Genomic DNA, 19,362 nt, shown 5'->3' with positions numbered 1-19,362 from the left:
AGGCCGTCCATGACGACTAGCAGCAATGGATCTAGAGTTACCCACCCCACATCCATTCTCCTCCATCATCACGCGACGCCTGGGGCGACGACCCTAAGCTTGGTGGTGGTTATCTCCTTCGTCGGAGGTGGTCGGCCTAAACAATGGGTGATCGGATCTCGAGATCCGTCGGCTGCGAGCCGGGGAGACATATTTGTTGGTGAAAACCGAGCCGGCGGCGGGCGATGGCAGTGTTCTGCGCCGTTATCTTGATGAAGGCATCATCGTGTAACTAGTGTCGACCCACTCGTACTGCTCTGAGGCAAACCCTAGGATCTGGCCTTCCAGATCGGATGATAGCGGCACTGCGGTGTCGTTTCTCTCTTGGGAGCATCATTTGTGGAGTTGCGCTGGATGACAGAGGCACGAGGTGGAGCGGCTTCGTCTTGGACGGAGCTTCGGTAGAGATGTCAAGTCATGTCTCGCCAACAGGTGCTATGCTGTGTCATGCCTGGCCGGCAAGTGTTACGCACGACATATCCTCCAGAGACTTCAGGCTGCATCGGCTGGTGGTACTTGGTGGCATGGTGCTGCAGTGTGCCGGCGGCGACCGCGACGTGCTCAGCAGTTTGCGCGTAGGGAAGTGGTGTCGTTGGGTGCCGTGGTGTCATTGACGGGTGGCGGACTTGCACGGATGATGTGTGATTAAAAACATTTCCAAACCAAAAGTGTTGTTTTGATCCGGTGAATACTCAAGAAATGATCCGGTGGAGAAACTTTGAAAACTATGAAAACATTAGTTAATATTTGGCACAAAAATAATCAAAATTGAGGTCCGTGCGGAACTCACTGCACAAAGGGTGCTCACCACCGCGGATCTCTATCGTGTGGCGCGCCAATGCGCCCGATCCTTGGAAGCCGACGTTGTCCCGAGATCCGACCGCTTCCATCTCACGGAGCCGGTCCTTCACGGGATCCCCGTCCCTCTGAACGGGCTTGAGCAGATCCAGTTGGCTTTACGGGCCAGGCTCGTCGCTTCCGGCAGCCCCACTCGTGCCGAGTCGGTGGTTGCGCCGATCACCCCAACGGAGCCAGTTGTCCGGGAATGCGGGGCATCACTCTAGGACTATGCATTGGCCATACCCTTAGGACTAAAGTGCGGTAAAAAGAAAAGCCTATGATATCGAATCAGCATTCCACGAGCGCCAGGACTGAAGTGAGTTTCTCACAGAAGTACAAAGGACAAACTGTAATTAACTCTGAATCTCTGATAATCTGAACCACCTTTATTTTTTTAACTACAAACTGACTGAAGTGTGGCACATGTAGGAAGCATACTGTTATTGATGCATCCTCCCAAACAACCTGACCAGCAAATGTATCATGCAGTTCATCATGAGTTTCTCGGTGACTATGGGTCGATCATTACAATTCACAGCCATACCAGATAACCGGTAACGCGATGCAGAGCAAGATTACTGTCCTATGATCGAAGCAAATTCCATCCCATAAAACAATTGAGCACATTGTATGTATAGTAGCATGCCCAAATTCCCAATTTTGACAGATAAGAGGCAGATATGACATTACACCACATCACCCCCTACCTGTAAGTGATGATGAAACTAATTAAGAAAGCTACGCTTCTTCTCAACACAGATATAGTAGCAGTTGAATAATCTGACCGAACTGGATTGGTACCAAACATATCTAAAAAGGAAAGTGATGGGTTCAAATTTGGTCTTCGAGCGAAGCTTAAGCTCGAACACATCAATTTTCGAACTCAACCACCTCATATCTATACTGCAAAAAAGGACAAAACAAAGTTGAGTTTTTTGGCCATCCCTACCATGTCCTAGACCTCCTCTGATGACGTCTTACCGTGGTGAACGACGAGAGGCATCCATGGCAAAAAATGGGGACTATTAGGTCATGCAGTTGTGATGTGCTTGCGAAGGTGGGCAAGAGTGGAGGCTTGGATCGTTGATGGAGGGAGCCCTAGGAAGCTAGCAGACAACATCGAGAAGGGACTATCTATCATGGAGACCATGGATCACAGATAGTAGAAAGGAACAAGCACTTTTCTGGAGAAAAGAAGAAGGCTTAGAAAAGAATTTTGCTGGAAATGTGGGTTGATGGGAATATACGAAGAAAGACGGGTGGATCCAGCTTGCATCAAGTTGTGAGAAATACATTTTTACTATTTTTGCGTGAACGGGCACATGTAAATTTGTCTAGGTGACGATGGTTTATATAATTTATTATATAAATAGGTTAACAAGGTAATAAAATAAAATTAACATGTGGGTCAACTGTGGTTATTTAGGTTATGCATTAAGATATTCCCTAGTACAAAATTTAAAGCATGGCCTAAACTGGTGAAAAACCATCCACCATGTTCGACAAAAAAAAAGCTCGCAAATTAGAGTTTCTAAATGTTTCACCTGAAACAAACTCTCAAACTAGCTAGCAGAAACTTCAATATGTTCGCCAAAATCTCTAGGAGAGTCACGACCCGTTTCAAGCATCGATCACCTGGAGAGAACTGAACCAGAAGAAGAGGATTGCCAGTTCAGGCATCCATCACAAGGAGCGGTTGATGAGACCACGCACGACGACCAAGCCCAGGACGAGCAGGTGATCCATTTCCGGCGCCACCGTGAGCGTCAGCACGTCCTCCCCCAGCACCACCCCCGCCGACGTCTGCTTCCGCGCCACCTCCGCCACGACCGAGCCATCCACGCCGCGGACTCTGTACTCGGGCTTGCGCGCGCCGGAGCACCCGTCCATCCTGTAGCACGTCCTTGCGCCACCGTGCATCGCCACGACGGCCCCGCCCTTCTTAGCACGACGCACGCTGAACCACGGCGTCGCCTCCTCCTCCTCGCTGCCGTCGTGGGTGCAGCGGCAGACCTCCCACATCCTGAACGTCCAGAAGCCCTTGCGTCTGATCCTAATGAGTGCGTTCCCTTGACGGTCCATGAAGAGGGCCTCGCGGCCGCCCCTGCAGCCGTAGTTGTCGACGCGGAAGGCGACGGCGCCGTCGGGGCCGTACACCGCGCAGCCGTTGCCGTTGAAGACCAGCGACTTCATCCACACCGTGTACGCCTGCCTGCCCTGTTGAACTCCGGAGGAAGAAGTGGAGCAGGGAGAGGAATGAAGGGGCTGGATCTTGGCCATGGTCGAGAATGATTGCTCTGCTCCGCTGCTGTTGCGACGAAGTAGATGGGATGATTGGGATGGTAAGCGTCAATGGCTGGTTCCACCTATGTATACTCGCACCTCGTCCGTTATCACGTGGTCCGTCTGAATTAGTCTATCGGCGCTGTACACATCACGCGTTAGTATAGAATAGTTCTGCACCCGAGTTGTTTGCACTGGGTACCTGCCAGCCAGCATTCAGTTAGCGCCACGTTTGCATGGTGCCTGTACGTGGAGCATTTTGCATGACATGTCGTTTGTTTGGACTTGGTTTTTAGTATGACATGGCAATCTGGGGCATAGTGGTTAATGAAATTTGCAAGTGCATCAGAGGGGAAAAAATGGAAGCAAATTAATCTGAAGCAGCACAATGAGAACAAACTCTAGCAGATGCGCCATGTCACCCGGATCACCGTAATAACAACTCATATGGTGTTTGCAGCCCAAAGAATGGTCTAACCGGCCTTAACATCCATAGCATAACTTTGTCGGCCGATCCAAATAGTGGGTCACAACCTTCAGATTTAGAGGCTGGAGGCACCGACATGAAGCGAGCTGCAAACCCAATCGCTTGCGCACGAGGAAAGTTTCTGCGAGTTATTGGACCAATCACAATGCCGATGATGGGAACATCTTACTGATTATTTGTTCTATTTGGTGAGCATATAATATATCTATAAAGCGGGTACGTGTACGCACAGCGACCCAACGATATAAGTACTCTTTGTTGCATTGCACCTAATTAAGTTGCTAGCTAAAAAAAGGCTATCTAGGTTTAGCTAAAGGGCGATCTAATCCCCGTACTTGTTTACACTGTCGTTTCTTGATGTCACTCCACAAACGCCATGCCATGATTTTATTTTTTTTGCTAAACAGATAGTTATCCACACATGGCTGTTGACAGAGTACCAAAAAATGAAGCTCCATTCATATGTTTCCATCATCTACCTAGATTAGTGCACGGATGAGCTTGTTTCCTGCAATGTAGTGGCAGTTTGTGGTGATGACCTAATATAAACGGATACAGATGCACTACATGGTTAATGCTGAAGTGAGAACTCAGATACATCTATTTCAACGACAACTAATATGAGAGAAAGTGAGTATATTGTAATGGGCCAAGTGATTAGCTTATCTCCCATATCAGAAGAGCTAGGAACACAAGATGGCATGCGTACCACGAACTCGGGAGCCTTCTGCGGATTATTTTTAGCATAAACAATTTTTTTTGGGACGGGAGACTTCTGAAATCATTTAGTGGTGACAATTAATCATTTTGGTAGAGATCACAAGATGCATGCATACGTAACTACTCCTTCCGTTCCTAAATACTTGTCTTTCTAGGCATTTCAACAAGTGACTACATACGTAGCAAAATGGGTGAATCTACACTCTAAAATATGTCTACATACATCCGTATGTAGTAGTCATTTGAAATGTCTAAAAAGACAAATATTTAGGAACGGAGGGAGTACTACTGTACCGGAGTACTTTAGACGAGACAAATGGAATCTTCAGAAGTGAAGCTTGCTGACCATATCAGTTGCACTTTTTCTGCAAGATGTGAGAATAATAGAAATGAAAGTGACACCTCAACGAATGGATCAGACTAATACAAGTCTACAACGGTAGTGACAACCATAGAGCACATGTTTATCATCAAAGACTCCGTGCTTGACATACGGTTGAATGGTTAGGGAGGGTGGTTGTACCCTCAACGCACGAGGTATCGAACTATCTGTCTCATAAAGGAAACTATGCATTCCGTGTTAGGTGATATTTTCATTAACCAGCAAATAAATTGTATTCTAACCGTTTCCGGTGAAGCCATGATCAACCTTGGAACTTCATCCCTATTGAAAGTTTGAAACAATTTAGCAAATTTAAAATAGAGATATTCTTTAGATAGCAGCCACTGGTGGAAATTCCAAGGAAAGTATGCTTAATCATACAGGGTCGTGTTGGCTCATGAGTTAATTGGTGAGATAAGAATATATTTGACTGGGTTGAATGGAAACTGACATATAAGTAGGTAAAAATATTAGAAATAATTCAAATGTGACTTGTGCCCCTTTCCCAACGCAAAATGTGGATTCTCCCCACGTGTGTGCGACTTTTTCTCTTGATAAAAGTCCAGAAGTTGTATATCAATCAGCACAAACCCTTACAGAAATTAAAAAAAATACGAATCACGATAGCAGATTTAAAAAACAGAGGTCCTTCTAGCACCCACCAGTGGAAATTCCAAGGAAAGTATGGTTTACCACACACACTTTTTCTTGAGCCAATTGGTCAAATAAGAATGTATTTGACCGGGTTGAAGCTGTCATATAAGTAGGTAACAAACATTAAATGGATATATGATGTTTGTGCCTCCTTTTATGTAAGTTGTTCTGGGAGGTGATTTAGGAATTGAACGATCCTATTCTCCAGTTCAAATTAAAGCATGACCAAAATCATTGATCTTGCTAATGATAAAGTTCAGGAAAATGTACTTGCTAAGAGAACATTTGTAGTTGTTTTATATGAAAGGTGCCTGAAGCTTCCTACTTTAAATGAATAACGCTCGAGAAGTGGATAGACCAACATAACATAGTCTTATAGAACAAACAAAAATTACAAAGATACGTAAGTACCAAATACTAAAACAAGGCCTCGACATCCAGCACACAAACATAGGAATGGGTTCTAGATAAACGTTGCTAGTGATGATCATGGGATCTGACTTTCTCTGTTGATTCAGTGCACATTCCTATGGCCTTCATCTTCCATAGGGACTCCCACAATTAAAGAAAATAGAGATTTTAATATAGTCAGTTGGATGATTTGGGATGCCCCCTCAATAGCAAATTTGTTGCGACAATTACACAACTTCAAGGCTAGCATCACAAATGCCCTTCAAGCTACGCGTCCGAGATGACCTCTAAGATTCTTGAGGATATCAATCACTTCATTAGAAGAGGTTGGGTCCCAAGTGCAACCAAAGCATTCGCAAATACATCTCCAAATGATCCGGTCAGTGCATATGAAGATAATGTGATTGGTGTTCTCAGGTTCAAGCGTAACACACATATGCCACCACCTAGGCCATGATGTTTCAGTGGGTTGATGGCCAAGGCCGGGACAGTCCCGTACCATTTTCCACAAGAAGACACACACTTTCAGTGGCAACATTGTAGACCAAAGGCACTTAGCAAGGCAAACACTTATACATAGATTTAACATAGTAGTGTTCGACGCAATTTTGTACCAAAGCAGAAAAGTCAAATACCTTTTGTAGTAAAAAAGAATCATCCCATGATTTGCTTTTCTCGCTTTTATATGACTAACCCATATGATTGAAATATTATTGTAGAATGTTTCTCTTGAGTGCAGGATAAAGAGAAGAATACGTGTGTACAAGGAGCATGCATGCATATCCTTGTACATGGTGCATGGTGCATGGCACAAACAAAAGGAATGCCTACGTACTACAAGCATGCAGTGAAGACCAGGTATAGCAGCAATGTGCACCTCTTTGCCTGTACGCATCGGCCGCCACGACCGACACGCACAACTGCGTACAAAATACCCGACCGGCAAGCCCGCGTACACACCCGAATACCCGTATCCAGTTGATGAACCTCCGACACGGCAAAAAGTCACTCGTTTGGCAAATAGATTGACCCACCTGCAGTCAGTTGAAAGCTAACTAGATAGGTATAAGTTGTTTTCTTTTACAGATGAAGATAAGCACGAGAGAAAGATAAGATAACTCAGACGTCGCCTTGGCCAAGAAGATCGGAGCGGCCGAACAGCCGAGGCTACGCGCAGCGCCTATCTCCTCCTGCTTATAAATGCACACATCCAGCCAAAGGAAGACGAGGCCGAGTGACAGAAGACGAAGAGGAGATGCGCCCTCGCGGCAGCATCGACGAGATCGGGATGGACGCACCAAGAGAAGACGCGCCCGATGGCGGCAGCGTCGACATGCAGATGCAGATAAGCCTTGAGGGGGCGAAGGGCAACCACGGCGAGTGACGCGCTCGCCGCTGTGGCGGCAACACACGTCAAGTCTCGAGGACGTGGCTGGCGCCGGCGCCCTTGCGCACACACACGCACCCCTGCCTATCCGGCGGCTGTGCCGGTGACAAGGAGGACGGCAGCCGCAAGCGGATTGGCGTGTCAAGATACAACATGGAGTACCATCTCTCAGGTTAACTAACAATAAATACATTCATCTATCTCTCTTGTGTATCAGGCGAGGAACCACATACACGTACAAGGGTCCACGAGCACCACTTGTGCAGGGAGGCCTCGCACCAGGAGGCACCAGGAAGGATCCAAAAGGAACGCCCCAGGAGGCGACGGCGGCGGTCTGCCCACGGCGAGCATGTAGGCGTCCGAGGAGATGAAGAAACGGGAGCAGACCAAGCCCCGCTGATTAATTCTATTTGTTACTATGTCTTCCATCCATCAGGTTCTACACAAGAAGAACAACCGAAAGAAGGAGGAGTCCAGCACAGACAAACATCAGGAGAGAAGACAAGGCGGAGACGCGCCCCTGGTGGCAGCGTCGAGGAGATCGGAGGGCGCGCCCATGCGGCCGCGCGTGCGCCAAGGGGCACCCAGCTGAGAGAGAGGCGCAAGCACACGCGGGAGACTCGCCCGTGGCGGCGATATGCTGCAGGGCGCGTCGTACACGAGGAGCATCCTGGGCTCGAGATGTATACACATACAACAACCCTCTTCTTTTCATTTCCTTAGCAGGTTCCTCAGAAACGGGAGAGGCGACTCAAGCACACACCCATTCTCAAGGCACGCACGCACGCATCCATTGGTCATCTCACGCACACATCAATCCATCAAATCACGCAGCAATCCATCCATCCACAGCCCACGCACCCGTCGATCGGGACTCACGGCCAGGCCAAGGGAAGCACGTACGTAGAGTCCTCACGCAGCGGCCGGAGGCCGAGTGGATCACCTCTGGCAGAGTTTCAGGCGGCTGCATCCCGGGAGCAACGCGAGGAGGAGGAGCCAAACCACAATGGGGGCCAAACTCGTGTTCCCGGAGAGTAAAAGGATTGTCTAACTAATCTCACTTCTCTCTTTCTTCCACGCACATAGCATGCACGCACACAAGCCGGAAGCGTTGCCGAACGCGAAGTTCGCACGATCGGACCGCCGCCGGAGATGGAGCCACCGGACTAGAAGATGAGGTCGACAAAGGCGATGCGTCTCCGGGAGTTCGTCTTCACCAAGCCCGCGCTATGGACGCTGACGCCACCAAGGTCGATGCCCCGGAGGTCGACGCAAGCGGAGGCCGACCCCACTCATCGCCGCTCGACGAAGACGACGCGTAGCCGGAGCACGTCTTCACCAAGCCTACGCTATAGACGCTGACGCCACCAAGGTCGATGCCCCGGAGGTCGACACCACGAAGGCCGCCCCCACTCATCACCGCTCGACGAAGACGGCGCGTCGCCGGAGCTCGTCTTCACCAAGCCCGTGCTATGGACGCTGACGCCACCTAGGTTGATGTCCCGGAGGTCGAAGCCATGAAGGCCGACCCCACTCACCACCGCTCGACGAATATGACGCGCCGCCGGAGCTCGACTTCACCAAGCCCACGCTACGGATGCTGACACCACCAAGTTCGATGCCCCGGGCGTCGACGCCACGGATGCCGCCCCTACTCACCACCCCTCGACGAAGACGACGAGTCGCCGGGGCTCGTTTTCACCAAGCTAGCAATCGAGGCCAACGACACACAAATCACCATCACCACTCACATCTACCTTGTCATGGCGGCGCGGTGAAGATGTTGACATAGAGCTCGCCGAGACGCCGCCCACCGCCAACGTCGCCAAGCCGTTGCCATGGAGGTGGATGCCACGTAGATAGCCATCATCACACACCCTTCGCCCGCTACATCGAGCTCGTGCCCTGAAGGACGAAGCTGCGGAGCACACCATACTATGCTGCCCTGTGTCTTGGTTGAGGATGACGAGGCCTAACTTTAATGCCGGCGCAGTGCCATCCTTCCGAGTACCATCGCTGGGTATGGCCGCCTGTGGGGGATTTCCTGTTTGGCGCCCGTTACAGTGCAATTTGCAAACGGGCGCCTGCAGCCGAGTTAGCTGGGCTCGGCCCGTTTTGCTTTTTTTTTTCTACTTCTGTTTATAGAGAAAACGTCAAAAAAAGTGCATGACCGAGGGATCGAACCCAGTACCTCGCCGCAGCTAGCGCTACGCTCTAGCCACCCGGCCGTGATCGCTTCTGTCAAATCCTTTTTTAGTCCACTTATTTATTATCTACGTAAGTCCAGTTTTTTCTTTTCTTTTCACCCCATCCTTTTTCAAATTCTGTGAACCTTTTTCGAAATCAATAAATTCCTTTGCAATTTCGTTGAACTTTTTTTTGAAATCCGATGAACTTTTTTTAAATCCGATGAACTTCTTTTAGATCCAAGGAACTTTTTTTCGAAATCCGATGAACTTTTTTTAAATCCGATGAACTTTTTTTCAAATCCAATGAACTTTTTTCAGATTCGGTGAACTATTTTCAAAATTGATGAACTATTTTCGAAATCAATGAACCTTTTTTCAAATATAATGGAATTTTTTCAAATTTTATGAATTTTTTCTAAAATGATGAACTTTTTTCAGATTCGATGAACTTTTTCCCAAATCTATGATTTTTTTTCCAAAACAATGAACTTTTTTTCAAAATTGATGGACTTTTTTTCAAAACGATGAACTTTTTCCATTTAAATTCGTCACCCTTTTTTTAACTGGTGAACTTTTTGTGCGCGATAGTTATTTAGAAATGCACGCTGCTTTCTATTATTAGCACTCCAGTGATACAGTGGTAGCTAGTCTCTTGCATTATCGTCGTGGCGTGAGATCGATCCCTGTCGACGCCTGCTTTTTCTGTATGTTTTTGCGCTACAGTATTTCGGTGTGGGCCGGCCCAGTAGGACCTCCCCGCCTGTGGTGTACCCGGAGAACAGATGAACATCGTGAGACGGAGTACACTATGTACAGGTGCACGTATAAGGCCCAGCACCAGTGCACGCATGAAGACTGATCGCCGGCTGGCAATCACTGGAGACGGCCACGTATGACGACAGATGCCTAGCCTTGTCGCTAAGTTTAGTCTACCTCTTGCCGGTGAAATCATCTTTGTGTTGCTGTGCACCACGAAGTGGCCATTGCGCGCGCATGGGCCATGCACGTAGTCATTTGATGGCAGGGTGGCATGTTTGTCAACCTTTCGTCGACCGGAAAAGCCATCGGAGCCCTCACGCGAGATGACTCGCGACCAAGCTCTCCTACGTTCTGCAACATCATCACCATCGTCTACATCGAGCGCTTAGAGGAGACGAAGACATTTAGTTCGGTGTCGTCATCCGAGCGGGAAGAAGCTTATGTCGACCACGTGGCGGTCTGTGGCCTCCTTAGAAGATGGTGCCACACCAGGGCGATGCCCGCGCCCTGCTCGCCGGTGGATGAAGAGAAATATGTCTATTTGGTCCGAAGACAAGATGCGACGGCGAGGCGACGCAACTTCAACGACAACACTGCTCCTCTACGAACTCGTGAGACGACGCCTTGACGACGCCGACTGCCGTGGACTCGGCGTCTGGCTGGGACGAGGTGTCGACCACTCAGGCATGCTGGCGCGAGCAACGCGACGGTCATACACCGACGCCGGTCTCCATCGACAATTACTCCCGCAGGGTGTAGACCCTTGTACACCCCGAGAAGCTACTGGTCGTCGAGAAGTCCGAGCCGAGCGTGATCCATGCTACCCAACAACAACAACTCCTCCAACGTCGCGAAGACCGACGAGGCACGACGGCGAGGGCGAGCGTGGCCATCGCAAAGGCTACGCTACATGCTCGTGTACCGACGAGGACACGGGCTCTGCCGCCACCCACACACACACATCACCATCATCATGCATGGAGAACACGAAGCGAAGATGACGAAGACGACCACACAGTTCAATCGGAGGTATCTCGCGGAGCAACCCGCGGGAGTAATTAACCGGGAGTCTTCCGAGGCCTCGGGAACCAGGAGATCATACAATCGCCATAGTCAGCCTAGCCGTGCTAGTAGGCCATGGAGCGCACATTTTTATTATGGGATCTTGTAATTTTATTTCTCCAACGAGATTAATGAAATACATGCTTCCCGTACCTTATTTTCTTTGTGTACTACGGTGCACTGGCACGCCCGCATACTCATTTTTTTTTCCGGTGTATGAGAGAAACACACTCCCTTCTTCCCTTCTCCCCGGAGTCTCTAGATATTTTTCTCGTGTCAAACAAGTAGTGACCTTATGCTTCCAACTCTGATGAGGTTGTATCGGTGTTGTCATTAAGGGTAACTCAAACCAACTCCCCACAGAGCAAATCCCAATTTCCTAGCACTCAGTTAATTGAGGTTGCACTTAAACTTGATGTTGACTCACTTGTCTTGCAAAATCTTGGTAACACTAATTGTAGCCTCAGAGGCTAGGACAAAAAGGTGAGGGTATTTCTCACGAAGGGGCGTTGTACTAAGCCATTTGGTGAACTAGAAAAAAGTGTCCCATCCGTTGCCTACCGCAAATTTAGTATCTAAACTAATTTAAGATCGTCACCCACAACCCCGTGGGATTCTAAGAAAGCTTCAAACACCATTTCATGAGAAGTAATATATTCATCTTCTTGCAAGTGAACAGCCCAAGTCCATCCAACCATATGGTATTTCCTTTTCATGGCATCCCATCCTCAAAAGAATCTGGCTCTGACTTGTTAAATTGTTGTTGCGTTCCATCCAAATAGAAAACATCTATAATTATGTTACCACATGTATACGTCTACAAGAATTTCGTCGAACAACCCTTGATAAAGGGTGAAAAACCATCCATCAAAAAGAGTTTTCATGTCCTCAGTTTGGCTAAAAATGTTCCCAAAATGGTTTCTAAATGTCCGTGCGAAACAAACTCTTGGCTACTCTAAACTAGATGTTCAAAAGTCGAGATTTTTGACCAGGAGAACCGGAGAACGAACACCCTTTGCATGCATCTGTCATATGGATCCGTTCATGAGACCACGCACGGCGACCAAGCCCAAGACGAGCAGGTGGCCCACCTCCGGCCCCACCGTCAGCGTCAGCACGTCGTCTCCGAGCACCACACCCGCCGCCGTCTGCTTCCGCGCCACCTCGGCCACGACCATGCCATCGACGTCGCGGATTCTGTACTCCGGCTTGCGCGAGCATCCGTCCATCGTGTAGCACGTCCCCGCGCCGTCGTGCATCGTGACTGCAGCCCCGCCCTTCTCGGCCCGGCGCACGCTGAACCAAGGAGTCGCCTCGTCCCCCTCGCCTCCGTCGTGGGCACACCGGCAGACCTCCCACCTCCTGAACATGCCGAAGCCTTTGCGCCTGATCCTGATGAGGGCGTTGCCGGCGCGGTCCATGAAGAGGACCTCGCGGCCGCCCCTGCAGCCGTAGTTGTCGACGCGGAAGGCGACGGCGCCGTCTGGGCCATACACCGCGCAGCCGTTGCCGTTGAACACCAGCGACTTCATCCAGAGCGTGTACGCCTGTCTGCCCTGCTGGTGATCATCGGAGGAAGAGATGGAGCAGGGAGAGGAAGGAAGGGGCTGGATCTTGGCCATCGACGAGAGATGGAAGAAGAAGATAGCTCTGCTCTGCTGCTGCTGTTGCGATGATTGGGATGGTGGCTGCAGTGGTTGGTTTCATCTATTTATAGATGCTTGAACTACTTTGCTAATGGCAGTGTGTGCGTCATGCGTAAGGATATAATAGTGCCGCACACCAAAGTTGTTTATGCTCCATCTAGTAGTACTAATGTGTTAGATTGGATCGATGGAAGCGTTCCTACTCCTTCGTAGAGGAGCCGCGTGGTATTTATTGATCTGTGGCAGAAACTTGCCTTGGAGTACAAGCAAACGCCGATCGCAAGGATACAGCGAGAGGAGCCAGAGATTTACACGGGAGAGAAGAAGAGATAGAATTAGGAGGTAGTTAAGATTACATGACGTAAATATCTCTAACTCTAACACCCTCCCTTAATCTGAACTATCTTAACCTAAATTGAGATTGTTCTTGAATGCTTCAAATGGCTTGTATGGTAGAGCTTTAGTAAACCCATCAGCCACTTGATCTCTTGAAGGAATGAAGCGAATCTCCAGCTTCTTCTCTGCAACCCTTTCACGTACAAAGTGAAAGTTTATCTCAATATGCTTGGTCCTAGCATGGAAGACAGGATTTGCACTTAAATAAGTAGCACCCAAATTATCACACCATAAACATGAAACACGACATTGCTTTACTCCCAATTCTTCAAGCAAAGATTCAAGCCAAATAATTTCAGCAGTAGCATTGGCCAAATATTTATACTCAGCTTCAGTACTTGACCTTGACACTGTTGCTTGTTTCCTGGCACTCCATGAAATAAGATTAGAACCAAAGAAAACAGCAAAACCACCTGTTGATTTTCTATCATCACTGCAGCCTGCCCAGTCCGCATCAGAAAAAGCACTAACAAGTGTAGAATTTGACCTTCTGAACTGAAGTCCTAAACCTACAGTATGCTTTACATACCGTATAATTCTCTTGACAGCTGTCCAATGAGCAGAAGTGGGAGAATGTAAGTATTGACATACTTTGTTAACAGCAAAGGAGATATCTGGTCGTGTTAAGGTTAAGTATTGCAAGGCACCAACAGCACTTCTGTATTTGGTGCTTTCTTCTTCCTTAAGTGGCTCCCCTTCATATGCTGACAATTGTTCTGATGAAGATAACGGTGTAGGTGATACCTTACAATCCTTCATTCCCATCCGAGCCAAGAGTTCATTTGCATATTTTTCTTGTTTCAATACTATACCATCCTGAACCTTTTTAACTTCAATGCCCAAGAAGAAACTCAGATCACCAAGATCCTTTAAAGCAAACTCTGAGCTTAGATCATGCAGAAGGGCATCAGTAGCTTTCTGAGAAGAGCTTGCAACTACAATGTCATCCACATATATGAGCAAAAAGATAACAGTGTTTGCCTTGTTATATATGAAAAGTGACGTGTCAGCCTTTGATGCAATGAAGCCAAGCCGTTTTAACTGCATACTTAACCTAGCATACCATGCTCTAGGTGCTTGTTTCAAACCATAAATAGCTTTGTCAAGCTTGCATATATAATGAGGTTTTTGTTTGTTTTCATAACCTGGTGGTTGCCTCATATAGACCTCCTCTTCCAGAACACCATGCAAAAACGCATTCTGTACGTCTAGCTGCCTTAGGCTCCATCCCCTAGACACGGCAATAGCCAGTACAAGTCTGATTGTTGCAGCTTTAACCACAGGGCTAAATGTACCTCATAATCAATACCGTAGCGTTGCTTAAAACCCTTAGCTACGAGACGTGCTTTATACCTGTCAATGGAGCCATCTGCTTTTTTCTTGATCCTATACACCCATTTGCAATCAATAACATTTTTACCTTTCTTGTTTGGCACCAGATGCCATGTCTTGTTTCTCATCAAAGCTGTGTATTCCTCATCCATAGCCCTTTTCCACTTTTTATCACCAAGTGCATCATCCAATTTTGTTGGCTCGCCTGAAATGCACAACATGCCATACCGAATAGTGCCATCAGTTCTGATTTTGGGGTTCTTAATACCTTTTTGTAGTCTGCTGTACACGCTGGCGCACTGCATTGTTGTTTGCAGAAGATCCTGGAGAGGAATCAGTAGATGCCGCACCGGATCCAATGGCCACGGATGTGGCTTCTTCGCCTTGTGTCTCACTGCCTGTTGCTACAGAAGATCCCGCGCCAGCTGAACCAGGCAGACACGCGCGCGAGTCGCGCCTCGCGATTGGCTGCATGCGCACGCCAGCCGAAGGAGATTCTCCGCGTGGGCCTGGCGGGGACGTGTCGGGCGCTGCCCGCACCTGGTCGACCGGCGCCTGATCCGAGGCAGATCGGATCCGCGCCTGATCCGAGACAGATCGGCGCACAGGAGTCGCAGGCGCCGCCGGATCCTCGTTCGCCGCGCCAGCTTCGTCCTCTTCTTCCACATGAAATACAACTTCATTTTGAATGGGATTTTGATCATTTTGATCGTTTTGAACACCATTTTCTTCAGGAACCTGCACACACGGAAGACAAGGACTGGTTCCAGTAGGAATACTATCATCATGTTGGTTATTGCAATTGTTTCCCCCGTGATCAAAATCTCGAAGTGTAGATGGAAGAAGTAGGATCTCTTGTCGAAGGAGAGCGCCGGCATTAGGATGAAGAGTTTCAAATGGAAAGACTGATTCATCAAACACAACATCACGAGATATATAAACTCGACCTGTGGGAACATCTAGACATTTTACTCCTTTGTGCATGGGGCTATACCCCAAGAATACACATTTTTTGGAACGAAACGCAAGTTTGCGTGTGTTGTATGGTCTTAGGTTGGGCCAACATGCACAACCAAATACTCGAAGAGATTTGAAGTCTGGTTTAGTACCAAAAAGACGTGTGATAGGACTCTCAAATTGGATGACTTTGCTTGGTCGAATATTTATGAGATATGTGGCAGTGAGAAAAGCTTCATCCCAGAACTTTAAGGGCATGGAAGCATTGGCTAGCAAAGCTAGTCCTACCTCAACAACATGACGGTGTTTCCGTTCAGCTGACCCATTCTGTTGATGAGCATGGGGACAAGAAACATGGTGGGAGATTCCAATCTTTTGAAAAAAGGAGTTTAATTTTTCATACTCACCACCCCAGTCTGTTTGCATGGCAAGAATTTTTGAGTCTAGTTGGCGCTCAACAAGGTTTTGGAAATTAAGAAACACTTGGAAAACATCAGATCGTTTCTTTAGCAAATATATCCAAGCGAACTTGCTATAGTCATCAATGAAACTAACATAATAAGAAAATCTGCCAACTGATGTGGGAGCTGGTCCCCATACATCTGAAAAAACTAACTGCAATGGAGCAGTGGACACACTTGTAGATATGGAATAAGGTAGCTGATGACTCTTAGCTTGCTGACAAGCATCACAAATTGACTCAACACTAGACTCATAGGGAAGATTATTCTTGCTAATGACATGCTTAACTATGACTGAAGAGGGATGACCAAGACGACTATGCCACTTTGCCGAAGAGGGTTTTGTGACACTCCACGCTTGTTTATTCGACCATGATGAAGATGAAGATGATATGAGTGGATATAGGCCTCCCTCACACTTTCCTCTAAGTATGACCTTCCTCGTTGCCAAGTCCTTAATCACAAAAGAGTAGGGATAAAAGATTATAAGAACGTTGTTGTCAAGAGCAAAGCGATGAACTGAAACGAGATTTTTTGAAGCATGTGGAACATGTAGGACATTATTAAGATGTAAGTCTTTTACGGGGGTTTTAACAACTGAATTACCAACATGAGTGATATCCATACCGGTTCCACTTGCCGTGTGTATCTGATCACCGCCATGATACCTCTCTCGCATCGTCAGCTTGTCAAGTTCCCCGGTGATGTGCTCGGTAGCACCGGAGTCGGCATACCAATTGGTGTCAATGCCATAGTTGTTGGTGACGAGGTTGGCTGCCTTCTTCTCCTCATGATCATCATCATAACGATGCGAGCATGCTCTTGCGCCGCCGGCATGGAATTTATAGCAGATTTGGCACTCCGGGTAATCACCTTCCTGCTGCTGCTGTTGTTGTGGTTGGGGACGAGGCCGTTGCTGCTGATAGCCGCCACGACCAGGAGATGAAGCATAGCGGTTCCCTCGACCGCGCCCTCCTCTGGTGCTTCGGCCGCGTCCTCCCCTGCCACGAGACTGTCCGCGCCCCCTGTAGATGGAGTTGGCAGAGGAGCGGAAACCTGATGGCCCGTCCCCGAGCATCTCCATGCGCTGGTCAAACGCCGAGATTTGCGCGAATAGATCGTCGACGCTGATGGAGTTCTTGATTGCGCCGATCGCTGCCACAACGGGATCATAGTCCCGATCGAGACCAGCCAATATGTAGTCCACCATCTCTGGATCGGTGACCGGGCGCCCGGCTGCAGCTAGCTCGTCACCGAGGTTCTTCATCTTGGCGATGAAGGCGTTGCTCGACATGTTGCCCTTCTTGGTGTTGGAGATGGCCATCCGTAGATTGGTTATGCGAGATTGCGACTGCGCGGTGAATATTGTGGTGAGAGCAGTCCACAAATCGAAGGTGCTATCCTTACCGATGACTTGCGCAAGGATCTCCTGGGTGAGAGAATTCAGCAGGTAGCTCAGAACCTGATGATCCTTCGACAACCACGGGCCATACAGAGGATTGGGCTCAATGGCCGTGGTTTTGTCCGCCTTGGTGACTTCAATTGTCTTCGGCGGTGCGGCGTCGCTGCCGTCGAGGAGGCCGGTCACTTGCGCTCCTCGCAGTGCCGGCATGACCTGCGCCTTCCACAGGAGGTAGTTCCCCCTTGCGAGCTTCTCTGTTGGTGGAGCTCCTAGGTTGAGGCCGACGGCGCTTGAGCTCGTGGCCATGGCTATGGAAGGGTGTTAGGGTTCTGGTTTTGCTAGACGATAGGAAGAGACTTGGCTCTGTATACCATGTTAGATTGGATCGATGGAAGCGTTCCTACTCCTCCGTAGAGGAGCCGCGTGGTATTTATTGATCTGTGGCAGAAACTTGCCTTGGAGTACAAGCAAACGCCGATCGCAAGGATACAACGAGAGGAGCCATAGATTTACACGGGAGAGAAGAAGAGATAGAATTAGGAGGTAGTTAAGATTACATGACGTAAATATCTCTAACTCTAACATAATGTACTGCTCCTAGTCAGCATCCGATTAGCATCAGGTTTTGCTAGTGCTTCTACGGTAGCAGTTCCAATTTGTTTTGCACAACATCGATCCAACGCATGCGGTTGAAACCTGGAACAAATTAAACCGTGATATAATGCAATGCAGAACATATGTGTACACTTGCATTTTAAAATGATGATCGTTCTATTTGGAACACTTGTCCGAAAATAGATTGTTCTGACAATGTACGCTCAAGGAAGGATAAGTACCTGCGCCAAATTAAACAGCCAGGCCAGTTTTAGTTCTACTCCTAGTTTTCTCTCGTCTTCCAGTCCATGGACTGTTCTGGACCGTGGGCGATAAAGCTTCAGTCATCCTCCCCCCCTCTCTGATGTCGGGCTGCCGGTGACCCTCAACTTAGTTTATAACATCGCTTATCGACACATGGCATAACTGAATAAAAATAAGTCACTTTTTTTTTGTCACAATGTAGTATTCCTGGATTTGTGTAATCAGGTCCCAGCTCTTTGGACAATTGGTTGTTCAGTGGCGATGACAGAAAATGGATATGCACGCTTCTGATCTGAGCATAATTCTTTAGCTTCCAGCTAACAAGGACAAGGGCAACGCAGTGCTATTAATTAAACAAAGCAGATGCCATCCACAAATTGGGAACCATGCGCAGATCAGCGACGACTCTGTCAATAATAGAGCGTTTTGAAGATCACTAATTTGTAACGTCAATTATTCTACGGAGCGCGTATAAACCCTCCATTACAGTACCATATTTTGTACTGGAATGGGAGCGGAATCAGCCAGCAGAGACAATGAAACTTGTTGACCAGATCATTGGCCTTTTTCATGAACAGGAGATGACCAGCACCTTTTTTTTTTGCGGGGTAGGTAGCTTACCAAGCTGACCGCTTGGTGGAGATGACCAACACCTGGAAGCGTGGACGTGATCGAACAGTGGTGCCCCTAGTTTCGTTGGGCATTTACCTCGACGAGAAAGATAATTTCTTTACGCGTTCATGCTCCGATCGTATGTACGCGTGGAGCAGGCTGAACATTTGTTTTTTCGATTGAGAAACATACACACCGCGTGCGAGAGTGTACATATGGTATACTATGCGATGTACACATCACATCGTGGATCGGCCCTCTAGAAAGTTAGAGGAAAATTAAAGGATCGAGCAAGCACAGTTCGGATCTGATCCCTGATTAGCCCCACTTATTAAACAATTTAGGCTCCAAACATCAACGAATCCCTTTTTTGCGGGGACCCCAACTAATCCTTGCTTAAAGAGTGTACGGACTCCCTTAACATGCTCTAGTTCATTCCTATGTCTTTATTTGACCAAAATGTTTTGGTAGATTCTACTTTTGTT

At 48.0% G+C, this 19,362-nt stretch overlaps 2 protein-coding genes across 2 annotated transcripts; both read right to left on the bottom strand.

Moving 5' to 3' along the window:
* Nucleotides 1-2,562: 2,562 nt before the first annotated feature.
* Nucleotides 2,563-3,159, bottom strand: LOC119272981 (protein LURP-one-related 11-like). The gene has a single exon (XM_037554309.1). The coding sequence runs from the start codon at nucleotides 3,157-3,159 to the stop codon at nucleotides 2,563-2,565; it is 597 nt and encodes a 198-aa protein (XP_037410206.1).
* Nucleotides 3,160-12,241: 9,082 nt separating this feature from the next.
* LOC119272982 (protein LURP-one-related 11-like) lies at nucleotides 12,242-12,835 on the bottom strand. The gene has a single exon (XM_037554311.1). The coding sequence runs from the start codon at nucleotides 12,833-12,835 to the stop codon at nucleotides 12,242-12,244; it is 594 nt and encodes a 197-aa protein (XP_037410208.1).
* Nucleotides 12,836-19,362: the final 6,527 nt, after the last annotated feature.

Source organism: Triticum dicoccoides, chromosome 3A (genome assembly GCF_002162155.2).
Source record: "Triticum dicoccoides isolate Atlit2015 ecotype Zavitan chromosome 3A, WEW_v2.0, whole genome shotgun sequence".
NCBI classification, from domain to species: domain Eukaryota; kingdom Viridiplantae; phylum Streptophyta; class Magnoliopsida; order Poales; family Poaceae; genus Triticum; species Triticum dicoccoides.
The sequence above is the reverse complement of the archived record's forward strand: the minus strand, read 5'-3'. Positions and strand labels throughout refer to the sequence as shown.